The sequence below is a fragment of the Oncorhynchus masou genome, chromosome 26 (genome assembly GCF_036934945.1).
Source record: "Oncorhynchus masou masou isolate Uvic2021 chromosome 26, UVic_Omas_1.1, whole genome shotgun sequence".
NCBI classification, from domain to species: domain Eukaryota; kingdom Metazoa; phylum Chordata; class Actinopteri; order Salmoniformes; family Salmonidae; genus Oncorhynchus; species Oncorhynchus masou.
The window spans coordinates 21,048,170-21,066,683 of NC_088237.1; the positions used below are offsets into that span (position 1 = coordinate 21,048,170).

Below are 18,514 nucleotides of genomic sequence, written 5' to 3' on the forward strand. Positions count from 1 at the left end.
ACATCTGGAATCAAGGACTCATAACCCCAATCTTTAAAAATTGAGAAATATTTGACCCTAACAATTACAGAGGCATTTGTGTGAACACTAACCTGGGGAAGGTTTTTTGTAGTATTATAAATCTAAGTTCTAAACTTCCTAAAGCACAATGTCTTGAGTAAAAGCCAAATTGGATTTATTCCAAAACATCGCACAACTGATCATATTTACACCCTCCACACCCTGCAAGATAAACATGTCCACCAAAATAATACCAAAATATACACTTGCTTTATTGACTTCCAAAAAGCATTTGATTATATTTGGAATACAGGACTGTTCCACAAAGTTATTGAAAGTGGTGTAGGGTGTAAAACATATGACATAATTACATCAATGTATACTGGCAATACGTGCAGCATTAAAATTGACAAGAAAACAACTGAATTCTTTAACCAGGGGTGGGGCCTTCGTCAGGGTTGTCATCTGAGCCCTGCACTCTTCAATATTTACAGTGCCTTGCGAAAGTATTCGGCCCCCTTGAACTTTGCGACATTTTGCCACATTTCAGGCTTCAAACATAGAGATATAAAACTGTATTTTTGGTGAAGAATTAACAACAAGTGGGACACAATCATGAAGTGGAACGACATTTATTGGATATTTCAAACTTTTTTAACAAATCAAAAACTAAAAAATTGGGCGTGCAAAATTATTCAGCCCCTTTACTTTCAGTGCAGCAAACTCTCTCCAGAAGTTCAGTGAGGATCTCTGAATGATCCAATGTTGACCTAAATGACTAATGATGATAAATACAATCCACCTGTGTGTAATCAAGTCTCCGTATAAATGCACTTGCACTGTGATAGTCTCAGAGGTCCGTTAAAAGCGCAGAGAGCATCATGAAGAACAAGGAACACACCAGGCAGGTCCGAGATACTGTTGTGAAGAAGTTTAAAGCCGGATTTGGATATAAAAAGATTTCCCAAGCTTTAAACATCCCAAGGAGCACTGTGCAAGCGATAATATTGAAATGGAAGGAGTATCAGACCACTGCAAATCTACCAAGACCTGGCCGTCCCTCTAAAATTTCAGCTCATACAAGGAGAAGACTGATCAGAGATGCAGCCAAGAGGCCCATGATCACTCTGGATGAACTGCAGAGATCTACAGCTGAGGTGGGAGACTCTGTCCATAGGACAACAATCAGTCGTATATTGCACAAATCTGGCCTTTATGGAAGAGTGGCAAGAAGAAAGCAATTTCTTAAAGATATCCATAAAAAGTGTCGTTTAAAGTTTGCCACAAGCCACCTGGGAGACACACCAAACATGTGGAAGAAGGTGCTCTGGTCAGATGAAACCAAAATTGAACTTTTTGGCAACAATGCAAAACGTTATGTTTGGCGTAAAAGCAACACAGCTCATCACCCTGAACACACCATACCCACTGTCAAACATGGTGGTGGCAGCATCATGGTTTGGGCCTGCTTTTCTTCAGCAGGGACAGGGAAGATGGTTAAAATTGATGGGAAGATGGATGGAGCCAAATACAGGACCATTCTGGAAGAAAACCTGATGGAGTCTGCAAAAGACCTGAGACTGGGACGGAGATTTGTCTTCCAACAAGACAATGATCCAAAACATAAAGCAAAATCTACAATGGAATGGTTCAAAAATAAACATATCCAGGTGTTAGAATGGCCAAGTCAAAGTCCAGACCTGAATCCAATCGAGAATCTGTGGAAAGAACTGAAAACTGCTGTTCACAAATGCTCTCCATCCAACCTCACTGAGCTCGAGCTGTTTTGCAAGGAGGAATGGGAAAAAATGTCAGTCTCTCGATGTGCAAAACTGATAGAGACATACCCCAAGCGACTTACAGCTGTAATCGCAGCAAAAGGTGGCGCTACAAAGTATTAACTTAAGGGGGCTGAATAATTTTGCACGCCCAATGTTTCAGTTTTTGATCTGTTAAAAAAGTTTGAAATATCCAATAAGTGTCCCACTTGTTGTTGATTCTTCACAAAAAATACAGTTTTATATCTTTATGTTTGAAGCCTGAAATGTGGCAAAAGGTCGCAAAGTTCAACGGGGCCGAATACTTTCGCAAGGCACTGTACATCAATGAATTGGCCACTGGCCACAATCCTCAGCCCCTGGTGTTAGTCTCCACAATTCAGAAGTTCAATGCCTACTCTTCGCAGATGACCTATGCCTGCTGTCACCCACAGCACATGGCCTACAGCAGAGCCTGGACCTGCTAGAGCAGTACTGCCAGACCTGGGCCCTGGCAATAAACCCCAAAAAGACTAAAATAATGATTTTCCAGAGAAGATCCAGTTCTCAGGGAATTAGACCAAAGTTCTCAATTGGTACAACATATATAGAGTACTGCACACACTACAATTACTTAGGTTTGAAAATAAGCTCAACTGGACACCTTAACGAGGTAGTGAATGAACTGAGAGAGAAAGCACGCAGGGCATTCTACGCAATTAAAAAGCGAATTCAAATTGAAATACCTATTCAAATTTGGCTAAAACTAATTTAATGTCATTGAACAAATTGCACTTTATGGCAGCGAGGTGTGGGGTCCACTTGCAAAACAAGATTTCATCAAATGGGACAAACATCCCATTGAAACCCTGCATGCAGAGTTCTGTAAGATTATCCTACATGTCCAGAGGAAAACTACAAACAATGCATGCAGGGCAGAATTAGGCCAATATCCACTAATAATAAAAACTCAAAAAAGAACAATTAAGTTTCAGAAAAATCTAAAATACAGTGAACCCCTCTCATATCACTACCAAGCCCTGCAATGCCAAGAGCTGAGCAAAGAAACGAGTCCCCTCATCCAGCTGGTCCTGGGGCTGAGTTCACAAACTTGTTCTACTAACACACTGAAGCCTCAGGACCAGAACATCCAATCAATCAGGATAAACCAAATTACAACACAGTCAAAACAAAACTATATTGTTTATTGGGAAACACAAGCACAAAGCAAAATGCAAATTTGAAACCCTTATTCAAGGTTTCAAAGACCTCTCTGATGAGAGTAGGCTACCCGTCCTGTTGGGGTAGGGCGCAGAGAGCTGTGGGTTGGCAGCGTACTACATTGCTGCCTGTCATAAGTTGAGGGACAGTGTCTGACAAACCAATCAACCTGCACATGTCCTCTACTGTATGCTTATTTTGACCCTTGGTTATTGTTGTCCCGTTGACAATTTTGATTCCCTGATATCTATATATATGTGTGTGTGTGTGTGTGTGTGTGTGTCTGTGTGTGTCTGTGTGTGTGTGTGTGTGTGTGTGTGTGTGTGTGTGTGTGTGGGTGTGTGTGAGTGTGTGTGTGTGTGAGTGAGTGAGTGAGAGAGAGAGAGAGAGAGAGAGATTGACTGAGACGCTGAAAGGCTTTGACATGGAGTTCTTCCGACAGCCCTGTCCTCTTTAATAAAGGTTGTGTTGCGTAAGCGTGCACACAGCTCGCCTCTCTCCTCACAGTGTGCATCTACTGTAGCCTACGATTGACTCAGGCCCACAGAGATTCTACCATAGAGAGGAGCAGAGCAATATCATGTCTACCGGCTCGAGCCTCGCATGTCAATCATGAAGCCTCTATGGTACATCAAGCTGCACGGACTTAACAGAAACTAGCACTGTCACTAGCACTGGTCAAAAGGATGAGTTCACTTTATGTTCAGAATCATACAGTAGATATGACTACTGATGTCAAAAACCAAGGGTATACTGTCGTACAAATCTTTCTACAGAGCATATCTTGGCAACCCAGTTAAAAGCTTGGTCGTACACTCAATGAACTGAAAGGAAATCCCTATGCTTGTACCTCTGACAGGATCTTTAATGGCTAAAATATAATTGTTGGCTCCTAAAGTATACAGCGGTCTAAGAAGACAGGATATTGGCTGAGATGTTCCTAAACAAAAAAGCTAATTAGACTATACACTCTGGCAGAACATCGACTGGAGGCAGAGATCCGCGAGATAATCAGAGATGACCCTAACGAAGGAGTCTAGACCAAATACACATGTATCAACATCAAGTAAACTGTCAGCACTAAGATAAAAGTATAAACTCTTAAACAGACACAACAACATAATACATCTCATTCTGCAGAACCCAGACAATGTCCCTATAGGAACAGAACCCAGACAACCCAGACTATGTCCCTATATGAAGAGAACCCAGACAACCCAGACTATGTCCCTATATGAAGAGAACCCAGACAACCCAGACTATGTCCCTATAGGAACAGAACCCAGACAACCCAGACCATGTCCCTATAGGAACAGGACCCAGACAACCCAGACTATGTCCCTATAGGAACAGGACCCAGACTATGTCCCTATCGGAACAGGACCCAGACAACCTAGACCATGTCCCTATAGGAACAGAACCCAGACAACCCAGACCATGTCCCTATAGGAACAGAACCCAGACAACCCAGAATATGTCCCTATAGGAACAGGACCCAGACAACCCAGACCATGTCCCTATAGGAACAGAACCCAGACTATGTCCCTATAGGAACAGAACCCAGACAACCCAGCCTATGTCCCTATAGGAACAGAATCCAGACAACTCAGACTATGTCCCTATAGGAACAGAACAGGTGGAGCTGAGGCCATTGTTATATTGCACTATGGAGCCCTGACTCTGTTCACGAGGGCTACAATGATTCATTCAGGAGATGAGGTGTGTGTGTGTGTATGTGTATGAGTGTGTTTTTGTGCATCTTCATAGGTCCACCTGTTCAAAAGAACATTAACCCCTGGAACCCCAGACAGATATGATGGGGCGGTTGTTGTTGTTGATGCTGTTGGTGTTGTACTAGTGCGTTTCCAGTACTTACGCCTACTATTCTCATAGATAGCCCTGGACTTCTCATAGAGGTCATAGGGGTCGGGCCTGCTCAGATCAAAGCCCTCGGGGAGGGCAGAGTCTGGGACTGAGGCCCTGTGGAGGTGGCGGGTCAGGAAGGGGGCGTTGTGGGGGACAACGGGGGCAGACAGACTGGTCTGGGGGCTGCCCTGACCCCCTCCCTGGCCTTGGGCCGCGTCCCACTGCTCCAACACCTGTAAACACATCAGACATCAGGGCATTGGTTCAGTCTCCACCACCCCTACCATGGTTCTCACCCGGTCCTTACGCACTGACATCCCCAAGGGATGCAAGGGGGCGCTGTCCTGGTACTCTAACAACTTCCTCTTAGACGAACCAAATGAGGTGAGAGCAGGTAGCAAAGCTATACAGGTGGGGACAGAGGCCTTCATGGATGTCATCGACTTCATTGACCTCTGTCATTCACTACAGCAGTCTAATATTAGTGGGAGTAGTAATGCAGCAAAGCAACATGAGCACCAGCCGGCGGCGACTAATTAAAAGCAACAACAAAGATGAAGAGAGGGGAGGTGAAGAAACGTTTTAAAGGAAATCAAAGATGCCAAGGCTTATTAAAGCAGGTCTGGAAAAGCAGTGTGTTAATTATGCAGAAGGAGAGAGAGCACAGGCACACCAGTTCAGGGCTGCTGGGAGGAAGAGGGAGGCAGACGGAGAGCATATTAAACATGTCAGTGTGCCACTGTCGTCGTCAGAAGATGGCAAATGGCCAAAGTGGGCACACAGAGGGTACTGGCCCAGTGTAGAGTGGCTACGGCCCAAGACATTCTATGATGGAGACTGTAGTGGATGCTAGAGGGGCATGGTGATAGGAGGAGTGCAAACACACAGCATTCACCCCCCTCAGAGAATCTATTTTATGAAACTGTGTGTGTGTGTGTGTGTGTTCTGAAACTATAATGGAATGTAGATGTGGTGGATAATGTGTGGTGTCTCTATTGTGGAAAACACTATTGTGGTGTCTCCAATACAATGCAGAAAAGCCAGCAGTGCTTATGTCAAAACAGGTTTATTTAGACCCAAATACTCTCAGCAGTGTTGAATCCGAAACCACTCAGTGTGCGTCCAGGAGAAAAAGAGAGAAGTGGTAATTTATGCGGGTGTAAAACCAAACAATGCAGCTAAATGGTTAAGTGCATAAAATATGATTTATCTTCCTATTTGAAATAAGCACCACACTTATTTGAAGTCATACACACTATGACCTATTTTGACAAGCTGAGCTGCTTTCTTGTGTTGTACAAATGTCAGTTGTCTTTAGAAAACAGAGTGGTGTTGATGAGATAGTGAAGATGACACATTGGTATGTTAGGATGACAGTGAGAATGATAGTTGTCTCTAGTACCACCCTATAAAATGACTTGTTTGATATCAGGAGCTGTATAAAAAGATGCTGCCAAGGCATCTAGTTCCATCGAACCAAGGCAAAATCAAAGTGTTCCCACTCGGTGTGTTTCCGCCCATCTCTGCTACTGATCTTCGGAATGTCTGAGTGTCTGGCCGTGTAATGGCAGGGTGACAGTCAGGGGATCTTATTAAGTCTGGACCAGACTATAGCACTATCACTTCCCCTACTTCCTCCTCCGTCTCTCTCTCCCTCCATCTATTACGCTGTCTGTACTAAGTGAAGTATGAAGTATGTCAGTCTTTCCTAACTGGCCCTGAGAGGGATAAATAAAGTTGTTTTGAATTGAATCTTTCCCCTTCATTTAGTCACAGGCAGCCAGGCTCTTTAAGACTGTATGACCTGTGTGTGTGGCTAGAGACTGCTGTTTCCTACACACAACACTCTCAGGTCCGGCCATAAATTGATTCTGCATCTACACCAATAGTACTACATACTACTATATTCTGTATATTCTGTTTTTCACTCTCATGACTATATGAGAATATACTCATATATGAACAGGCTTTGTTCCAAACTGAATTCAGAAGGCAGGGCATCATTAGTATTTGTGCCAACTTTGAGTCACATTTACAGAACTCCCATAGTCTCTGTTTTTAAACTTTGTATCCATGTTGGAATATTTGGGCCGGGCTTATTTGGGCTACGGGAATCGTCCTGAACTAATGATATCCAATTAAACCTGGGCTGAACTCTGAACTCTGTGTTGGCAGCTGCTGGTGCTCTGAAGCCTGTTCTGCATCATAGCTCAATGTGTGGGGAGGAACAAACACACGCTAGGGAAGAGAGAGAGAGAGAGAGAGAGAGAGCGGCTTCGGCTGGACCGCCCGCCCGACTGACTGACTGACTGACTGACTGACTGACTGACTCCCAGGCACTTCTTCTCCGGGAGCTCAGATTCAGAAGTACCATCAATCTGTTTGAAACAGAGATTCAACAAAGAGGAGAACAGAAATGAGCTACATTGAGGAAAAATCTATGACAGGGCTTGAGAGTAGAGCTGGACCGATTATGATTTTTCAATGCCGATACCGATACTGATTATTGGATGACCAAATAAAGCCGATACCGATTAATCGGCCGATTTTTTAAAATGTATTTGTAATAATGACAATTACAACAATACTGAATGAACACTTATTTTAACTTAACATAATACATCAATAAAATCAATTTAGCCTCAAATAAATAATGAAACATATTCAATTTGGTTGAAATAATGCAAAAACAAAGTGTTGGAGAAGAAAGTAAAAGTGCAACATGTGCCATGTAAGAAAGCTAACGTTTAAGTTCCTTGCTCAGAACATAAGAACATATGAAAGCTGGTGGTTCCTTTTAACATGAGTCTTCAATATTCCCAGGTAAGAAGTTTTAGGTTGTAGTTATTATAGGAATTATAGAACTATTTCTCTCTATACGATTTATATTTCATATACCTTTGACTATTGAATGTTCTTATAGGCACTTTAGTATTGCCAGTGTAACAGTATAGCTTCCATCCCTCTCCTCGCCGCTACCTGGGCTCGAACCAGGAACACAATGACAACAGCCACCCTCGAAGCAGCGTTACCCATGCAGAGCAAGGGGAACAACTACTCCAAGTCTCAGAGCGAGTGACGTTTGAAACGCTATTAGCGCGCACCCCGCTAACTAGCTAGCCATTTCACATGGGTTACACCAGCCTAATCTCGGGAGTTGATAGGCTTGAAGTCATAAATAGCACAATGCTTGAAGCACTGCGAAGACCTGCTGGCAAAACGCACGAAAGTGCTGTTTGAATGAATGCTTACGAGCCTGCTGGTGCCTACCATCGCTCAGTCAGACTGCTCTATCAAATCATAGACTTAATTATAACATAATAACACACAGAAATACGAGCCTTAGGTCATTAATATGGTCAAATCCGGAAACTATCATTTCGAAAACAAAACGTTTATTCTTTCAGTGAAATAAGGAACCGTCCTGTATTTTATCTAACGGGAGGCATCCATTAGTCTAAATACTGCTGTTACATTGCACAACCTTCAATGTTATGTCATAATTATGTACAATTCTGGCAAATTAGTTCGCAATGAGCCAGGCAGCCCAAACTGTTGCATATACCCTGACTCTGCGTGCAATGAACGCAAGAGAAGTGACACAATTTCACCTGGCTAATATTGCCTACTAATCTTTCATTTAGCTAAATGCAGGTTTAAAAATATATACTTCTGTGTATTGATTTAAAAAAAGGCATTGATGTTTATGGTTAGGTACACGTTGGAGCAACGACAGTCCTTTTTTTGCGAATGCGCACCGCATCGATTATATGCAACGCAGGATACGGTAGATAAACTAGTAATATCATCAACCATGTGTAGTTAACTAGTGGTTATGATTGATTGTTTTTTATAAGATAAGTTTAATGCAAGCTAGCAACTTACCTTGGCTTCTTACTGCATTCGCGTAACAGGCAGGCTCCCCGTGGAGTGCAATGTAATCAGGTGGTTAGAGCGTTGGACTAGTTAACCGTAAGGTTGCAAGATTCAATCCCTGAGCCGACAAGGTAAAAATCTGTCGTTCTGCACCTGAACAAGGCAGTTAACCCACCTTGCTAGGCCGTCATTGAAAATAAGAATGTGTTCTTAACTGACTTGCCTCGTTAAATAAAGTTGTAAAAAAAAAAAAAAAGTTTTAAAAAATGGCCAAAATTGCCGTCTAAAAATACAGATTTCCGATTGTTATGAAAAGTTGAAATCGGCCCTAATTAATTGGCCATTCTGATTAATCGGTCGACCTCTACTTGAGAGAGCTGCTGACAAGCAGGGACTGCTTCTTCTGAGTCCATGGATGTGTGGAATGTTATGATCTGTAGCCAAATGAGCTGGGGTTAGTAGCTGGTTAGCTATATCAGAGCCAAACTAGAACATGAAGTAGCATGAAATGGGATGCGCACACACACACCTTGTTTCTTGGCAATACACCATGTCTAACTCGACTCAGAGAGTGCTCTGAGAGACATTGTAGCAGCTCTTCCTTGTCTGGATGACAAGTGTTTATTGAGTGTTTGGACAGACAGACAGACAGACAGACAGACAGACAGACAGACAGACAGACAGACAGACAGACAGACAGACAGACAGACAGAGGCTAGGTTTGAACAGAGTGCTGTCTAAGAGGTCTCAGACATCTTTAAAGTTTCAGCTTTCAACATGTTAGTACAATCTGTCTCGACAAAAACTAAAAATACAACATTTGTATATTTTGTCTGACATATATGACATCTGAGAAAACATAGTTATGACAAAAGATGATCAGGAAAGATAGCCAAGTTAGTAGCAGATCAATATCAGCCTGGAGATGAAGGAAGAAGGGAAGAATGGATGAGTGATCATTTCTCGGTATGACTGTTAGAAAAGGGTTCTCTCACTCTCTCTATCAGGGATACAGAGGAGCTGAGAGAAGGATGGAATGTTGAGGGGACCATGCCAACCCAGAATCTGGACCATAGATATAGCATTACTAGAAGAGCATCTGGTCTAGCAGTTTGCATAGACGTAGACTGTCATGTGCATAGACATACACCACATCGAATGACCATCAAGATTTACATTTATTTAGATCATGGCCCATCTGGCTCACGGTACGACGAGTCTAGTAATTCTATATCTATGAGTGGGCCACTTAACCCTTTCCTCTGCATGTGACGGCAAGAGGGAGGGTCCAACTCAAGGCCAGGATACAGCAGCAGCCGAGACACGACAACAGCACTACAGTTAGTATAAGGGAAGGGAATAGAATAGAGTAGTCATTCTCAGCTAAACAGCAGCAAGACTGCAGCCAAAGTTCAGAAGATATAGATTTAAGGTTATGTAGTAAAGTCAATCAGAGCAGCTCCAACATATATGCACAGTGCAGCCATTTTGTTAACTAAATGAGTCAATTAGAATTAATGGGAGAGCTGAGGCTCGGAAGACAATGCATTTTACCTGTTTAGGGGTCTTCCAGGGTGAATAGTGACCTGCAATAGTGAGAAAACAACAATGTTTAGCCTAGAGAGTAGTGGCAGCCATTAAATTAGGTCTGAGCTGGTCTGTCTGTGTCTGAGGGCTACTCCATGAACTAAGCAAAGATAACAAAACTTAAACGGAATAAAACATTAAGAAACCAACGGAAAGATGACAGATTTGCACTAAAAGCAATGAAAGGGCTGCAAAATAATCCCACCCCAAGTGGTGCGATGCAATGTCCTTGAGAAGCAGATTCTTGAAGCACCAGAAAGACAATGTGTCAGAGAGGATCTTACAGTTGGTCTCCAAGCCAAGGGGACGTTGAAAACTGCCACCACCACAGTGCACAACACATTAAGAACAGCTGCTCTTTCCATCACATAGACTGACCAGGTGAATCCAGGTGAAAGATAGGATCCCTATTTGACGTCACTTGTTAAATCCCCTTCAATCAGTGTAGATGAAGGTGAGGAGACAGGTTAAAGAAAAACTGAGACATGGATGGTGTATGTGTACCATTCAGAGGGTGAATGGGCAAGACACAAAATGTAAGTACGTTTGAACAGGATATGGTAGTAGGTGCCAGGTGCACTGGTTTGTGTCAAGAACTGCAACACTGCTGGGTTTTTCACGCTCAACAGTTTCTCGTGTGTATCACAACCGTGGGAAGCATTGGAGTCAACGTGGGCCAGCATCCGTGTTGAACGCTTTTGACACCTTGTAGAGTCCATGCCCTGACGAATTGAGTCTATTCTGAGGTCAAAAGGGGGGTGCAACTCAATATTAGGAAGGTGTTCCTAATGGTTGGTATACTCAGTGTATATATACACATTATCGTATGTGTTGCTAAATCCCAAATAATTGATAGGGGATCATATTGGAGAAGCCTTTGCCAATATTTGGATAAACATCCAGGCTTGATCTTACAACAGCATTCTCTGTCATTGAATTAGCCTTACAGGGACAACGCTTGGGGAAAACACCAGAGGTGACAGTCTGATAAAGAAAGAAATGGGATTCACACAGAAGGAGAATAGGTCATAACCTTAGAAAACCCTAAACGCTCCCCTGACTCTAAAGTTGGTTTGAACTGATGAGAATGATTCGATAGGTGATGGGGCTTCACCATTCAACACAATTTCCCATGGACAAATACAGTATAACCTACACAGTAAGTTTCCATTTTAGACTGGTAGATTTTATACAATTCAAGATATACACTACAGCCGTGTTATTCAAACTGTTTCAGCGGGATCCCCATGTTTTCAGCCAAAATTCTGGGGACCTCATTTTTTTTACGGAAGAATTTCTCGGGACCCTGCTCCACCCCAAGTCTAATGACACAACTTTGAAATCAGTACATTTTGATTTTTACATCAACATATAACCTTCAATGCATCACATTTTCTTCTCTATTCAAAATGAAAAGAAACCAATAAATACATTTAATCAATAAAATGATGTTTCTCAAAAACGTTTGTATATTGTACCATCTGTCCTCAAAAACATTTGGTTCCAAATATAATTCTACATATGTTTTTATTTTGCAACCCCTACTGCAGTTCCCCCGACCCCGACTTTGAATCTCACTGCACTACAGTGTACAGAGCCGTGTAGGTCCTGTAATTGTGTGGTTTTAGGAAGTAATTGCATGCACTTAATTACATCATTTTTTAGCAGTCGTATGGACCTCTGCCTTGTATTGAATCATTCAGGGAACTGTAGTCACAACAGTCACAGCATGTGTGCGGGGTGATGACATATCACAACACCACTGTGCTTGGACCACATACTGCCAGGCCAGAGGGCTCCAACTGTTTCTCGGGTAAATATTCATATTCCAGGTAAAGGTGTCTACTTCTAATATATCAACATGGACTGATTGAAGGCGTACCAGAGGCGCTGTGTGAATGTGCAACGTTTTGGGATGATTTTGGCCGGAGGGTAGTGTGAATGAATTGACTATATTAGGAGTAGGTCATGTGTTTTCAATGGGAAAACAGAACCCACTTCGCCCCCCATACCCTCTCCTGAGCATGAACATACACCCATCTGTAAGCTGTAAATAATATGGGAAAACAGAACCCACTTCGCCCCCCATACCCCTCCCCTCCCCATACACCCATCTGTAAGCTGTAAATAATATGGGAAAACAGAACCCACTTCGCGCCCCATACCCCTCCCCTGAGCATGAACATACACCCATCTGTAAGCTGTAAATAATATGGGAAAACAGAACCCACTTCGCCCCCCATACCCCTCCCCTCCCCATACACCCATCTGTAAGCTGTAAATAATATGGGAAAACAGAACCCACTTCGCCCCCCATACCCCTCCCCTGAGCATGAACATACACCCATCTGTAAGCTGTAAATAATATGGGAAAACAGAACCCACTTCGCCCCCCATACCCCTCCCCTGAGCATGAACATACACCCATCTGTAAGCTGTAAATAATATGGGAAAACAGAACCCACCCCTCCCCTGAGCATGAACATACACCCCCATGGGAAAACAGAACCCACTTCGCCCCCTACCCCTCCCCTGAGCATGAACATACACCCATCTGTAAGCTGTAAATAATATGGGGAAAACAGAACCCATCTGTAAGCTGTAAATAATATGGGAAAACAGAACCCACTTCACCCCCCATACCCCTCCCCTGAGCATGAACATACACCCATCTGTAAGCTGTAAATAATATGGTGGAAGCTACAGCTCCTATCAGTCCACACCGAAGGGGAAGGGCGAGTCCCTACCACCATCACTGCCATTTAAACAGGCCCAGCCAACATTTACTCAGCAAATGACAACATTCCACATTCTACTTCAGCCTAGAACACATGATCACAACAAACAGAGTGTAACAGAATGCAGGAGTTTCAGCGGTACTCAGCCAGTGTTCACACACAGAGCTATGCAACGCAAGGCAGCAGTCTCACATCAAAAGACCCAGCTTCATAACACATACGGCCCAAACCATTCACTCCACACCGGCGCCCCCGGAGAAACAGGGAGGAACGTAATAAACAACAAACAAACAACAAACAAACAACAGACTGTCTGTCTACTCTATTCAATTTTCAGCCCCTCCAGGAACAGAACGTTGTGGATGCAAATCGTCGAGGATCGAATTAGCGAGTGGCTGCCTGCGTTACATGCCAGGAGGCTTCCCAGCGCTAGTCTCTTTTTAAGGGCGCAATCACACCGTAAACATGCCCTCCATCACCAACGAGTGGCACAGCAGAAATGGAAAGGGATCAACAAAAGAGAGGGGGTGGTAGAGGATGGAGGAAGGGAGAGAGATGAAGCGACAGAGAAGACATATTTGCAAACTATCAGTCTCTCTCAGTGAGTCATCAATCTGACTGGAGCTTGCCTTGCACAGATCCACGGCTAGAATAAAGATTTTTATAGATGGGGAGAAATTACAGCAGCTTATCAGCAACGACTTTAACAATTCTCAAATCCAATTCTTTTTTTGGGACAGCTCTATCAGCACAGGCACAACATATATACAGATGAGAAAGAAGCCACATTACTGGGTGACACATGAGAGAGCGTTCAGACGGCAGGCCTGTTTTTGAATGAAAACTGACTCTCTTCACTTTCTCAAAACAAGGTCAATCAAAACGAGTGCTCTTAGGATGACCTGCTATCAATTTAGTTTGCCTGGTACAGTAGAACCAATTTTATAGTTCAGTGCAGGGATCTGAGCTAGCGCCACATCTGCAAGTTAACCCTGACAGGTCACGTTATCATTGGCCTACAGAACTCGTAGTACAGTACGCCACCTACAGTGCATAATACTTGCAATGATGACATTCAACCTGGAGATCTGATAGAGTAGAGATGTCTGAAGTGAGTCATTTGTCACTGAGCAATGGGACAGGACCATGCAAGAGCAGCGGGACAGGACCATGTAAGAGCAGCGGGACAGGACCATGTTAGAGCAGTGGGACAGGACCATGTAAGAGCAGTGGGACAGGACCATGTAAGAGTATTGGGACAGGACCATGTAAGAGCACTGGGGCAGGACCATGTTAGAGCAGTGGGACAGGACCATGTTAGAGCAGTGGGACAGGACCATGTAAGAGCAGTGGGACAGGACCATGTAAGAGTATTGGGACAGGACCATGTAAGAGCACTGGGGCAGGACCATGTTAGAGCAGTGGGACAGGACCATGTAAGAGCAGTGGGACAGGACTATGTAAGAGTATTGGGACAGGACCATGTAAGAGCACTGGGGCAGGACCATGTTAGAGCAGTGGGGCAGGACCATGTTAGAGCAGCGGGACAGGACCATGTAAGAGCAGTGGGACAGGACCATGTTAGAGCAGCGTGACAGGACCATGTTAGAGCAGCGGGACAGGACCATGTAAGAGCACTGGGACAGGACCATGTTAGAGCATTGGGGCAGAACCGTGTAAGAGCAGTGGGACAGGACCATGTAAGAGCAGCGGGACAGGACCATGTAAGAGCATTGGGGCAGGACCGTGTAAGAGCAGTGGGACAGGACCATGTAAGAGCAGCGGGACAGGACCATGTAAGAGCAGCGGGACAGGACCATGTAAGAGTATTGGGACAGGACCATGTAAGAGCTTTGGGACAGGACCATGTAAGAGCACTTGGACAGGACCATGTTAGAGCAGCGGGACAGGACCATGTAAGAGCAGCGGGACAGGACCATGTTAGAGCAGTGGGACAGGATCATGTTAGAGCAGCGGGACAGGATCAGGTAAGAGCAGCGGGACAGGATCATGTTAGAGCAGCGGGACAGGATCATGTTAGAGCAGCGGGACAGGACCATGTTAGAGCAGCGGACAGGATCATGTTAGAGCAGCGGGACAGGACCATGTTAGAGCAGTGGGACAGGACCATGTTAGAGCAGTGGGACAGGACCATGTTAGAGCAGCGAGACAGGATCAGTTAAGAGCACGGGACAGGATCATGTTAGAGCAGCGGGACAGGACCATGTTAGAGCAGTGGGACAGGATCATGTTAGAGCAGTGGGACAGGATCATGTTAGAGCAGCGGGACAGGATCATGTTAGAGCAGCGGGACAGGATCATGTTAGAGCAGTGGGACAGGATCATGTTAGAGCAGCGGGACAGGATCAGTTAGAGCAGAGGGACAGGATCATGTTAGAGCAGCGGGACAGGATCATGTTAGAGCAGTGGGACAGGACCATGTTAGAGCAGTGGGACAGGACCATGTTAGAGCAGCGAGACAGGATCAGGTAAGAGCAGCGGGACAGGATCATGTTAGAGCAGTGGGACAGGACCATGTTAGAGCAGCGGGACAGGATCATGTTAGAGCAGCGGGACAGGATCATGTTAGAGCAGCGGGACAGGATCATGTTAGAGCAGCGGGACAGGATCATGTTAGAGCAGTGGGACAGGATCATGTTAGAGCAGCGGGACAGGATCATGTTAGAGCAGCGGGACAGGATCATGTTAGAGCAGCGGGACAGGATCATGTTAGAGCAGCGGGACAGGACCATGTTAGAGCAGCGAGACAGGATCAGTTAAGAGCACGGGACAGGATCATTTAGAGCAGCGGGACAGGACCATGTTAGAGCAGCGGGACAGGACCATGTTAGAGCAGCGAGACAGGACCATGTTAGAGCAGTGGGACAGGACCATGTTAGAGCAGCGAGACAGGATCAGGTAAGAGCAGCGGGACAGGATCATGTTAGAGCAGCGGGACAGGATCATGTAAGAGCAGCGGGACAGGATCAGGTAAGAGCAGCGGGACAGGACCATGTTAGAGCAGCGGGACAGGATCAGGTAAGAGCAGCGGGACAGGATCATGTTAGAGCAGTGGGACAGGACCATGTTAGAGCAGCGGGACAGGATCAGGTTAGAGCAGCGGGACAGGATCATGTTAGAGCAGCGAGACAGGATCATGTTAGAGCAGTGGGACAGGACCATGTTAGAGCAGAGGGACAGGATCAGGTAAGAGCAGCGGGACAGGATCATGTTAGAGCAGTGGGACAGGACCATGTTAGAGCAGCGGGACAGGATCATGTTAGAGCAGCGGGACAGGATCATGTAAGAGCAGCGGGACAGGATCATGTTAGAGCAGCGGGACAGGATCAGGTAAGAGCAGCGGGACAGGATCCGGTAAGAGCAGCGGGACAGGATCATGTTAGAGCAGCGAGACAGGATCATGTTAGAGCAGCGAGACAGGATCATGTTAGAGCAGTGGGATAGGACCATGTTAGAGCAGCGAGACAGGATCATGTTAGAGCAGTGGGATAGGACCATGTTAGAGCAGCGAGACAGGATCATGTTAGAGCAGTGGGATAGGACCATGTTAGAGCAGCGAGACAGGATCATGTTAGAGCAGCGAGACAGGATCATGTTAGAGCAGCGGGACAGGATCAGGTAAGAGCAGCGGGACAGGATCATGTTAGAGCAGCAGGACAGGATCATGTTAGAGCAGCGGGACAGGATCATGTTAGAGCAGCGGGACAGGATCAGGTAAGAGCAGCGGGACAGGATCATGTTAGAGCAGCGGGACAGGATCATGTAAGAGCAGCGGGACAGGATCATGTTAGAGCAGCGAGACAGGACCATGTTAGAGCAGTGGGACAGGACCATGTTAGAGCAGCGGGACAGGATCAGGTAAGAGCAGCGGGACAGGATCATGTTAGAGCAGTGGGACAGGACCATGTTAGCGGGCAGGCGGGACAGGATCATGTTAGAGCAGCGGGACAGGACCATGTTAGAGCAGCGGGACAGGATCAGGTAAGAGCAGCGGGACAGGATCATGTTAGAGCAGTGGGACAGGACCATGTTAGAGCAGCGGGACAGGATCAGGTAAGAGCAGCGGGACAGGATAAGAGCAGCGGGACATGTTAGAGCAGCGGGACAGGATCAGGTAAGAGCAGCGGGACAGGATCAGGTAAGAGCAGCGGGACAGGATCATGTTAGAGCAGCGGGACAGGATCAGGTAAGAGCAGCGGGACAGGATCCGGTAAGAGCAGCGGGACAGGATCATGTTAGAGCAGCGAGACAGGATCATGTTAGAGCAGCGAGACAGGATCATGTTAGAGCAGCGAGACAGGATCATGTTAGAGCAGTGGGATAGGACCATGTTAGAGCAGCGAGACAGGATCATGTTAGAGCAGTGGGATAGGACCATGTTAGAGCAGCGAGACAGGATCATGTTAGAGCAGCGGGATAGGACCATGTTAGAGCAGCGAGACAGGATCATGTTAGAGCAGCGAGACAGGATCATGTTAGAGCAGCGAGACAGGAGAATGTTAGAGCAGCGAGACAGGATCATGTTAGAGCAGCGAGACAGGATCATGTTAGAGCAGCGAGACAGGATCATGTTAGAGCAGCGAGACAGGATCATGTTAGAGCAGCGAGACAGGAGAATGTAATGACCAGAGAGAATAGGACCGTGCTGCCCGCCAGTTTTACTGTGACTCTTCTGCTCCAATGAGACCATTCTGACCCATTGCAGTTTCCTGTGGCACCTAATCGATAACCAAGGTGGAGCACTAAACAACTGGGCCTACCCATGGTCCTAATGCCCCTCTGGATATCAGGTAGTGTATATTGTATTAAGGAAGGGATACTGAATTTGGGGGCTTGAGGGCTAAAGTACTGCTGACCTTTTCTATCTTGATTAATTGATTGGCTGGCTGAGGTTTGAATCACTTGCTGATTAGAATAAAAATGATAAATGTCTGATGTAAAGTGTGACTGTCAGCTGAGAGGGCTGGCATATTTTCTGTCTACGGCGAAAGAGCTCTATGCTAAATGAATCAGTAACATATAATGGGACTTAGTGCTGTCCCCGTACAGTTAATGAGTTGATTGAATCAGAGCCATACGAGACCCTATGTAGATGTAGGTACTTCCAACATGACACAACACACCTGCACACGTGTATACACGCACAACGTGCACACACACAGATACACTGCACGCACACACACACTCACAACAGTGAAGAGCACTATAATATCACACCGCCAGGCTAACAGCAGGCCATGTCATTATTTAAATGAGATTTGGATAACACTACGATTTGATGGAATCTTGTATAGCTTATGAATATACATAGAGCCCGCAGGGACGGTTAGCTACTTTAAATAATATCTGCCGCATGAAAATTGATTTTGATTTTGTTGCATGCTGGTTTCATGTTCCCTCACGTGTTCAATACAGTACCAACACACATCCAGCTGAGGAACAGTAGAA

At 45.2% G+C, this 18,514-nt stretch overlaps 1 protein-coding gene across 1 annotated transcript in view; it reads right to left on the reverse strand.

Moving 5' to 3' along the window:
* LOC135515014 (membrane-associated guanylate kinase, WW and PDZ domain-containing protein 2-like) overlaps window positions 1-18,514 on the reverse strand; it is a 350,442-nt gene that overhangs the window by 20,878 nt on the left and 311,050 nt on the right. Inside the window, 2 exon segments of the mRNA XM_064938806.1 lie at window positions 4,855-5,077; window positions 10,275-10,306. Of these exon segments, the coding sequence (XP_064794878.1) occupies window positions 4,855-5,077; window positions 10,275-10,306 (255 nt within the window).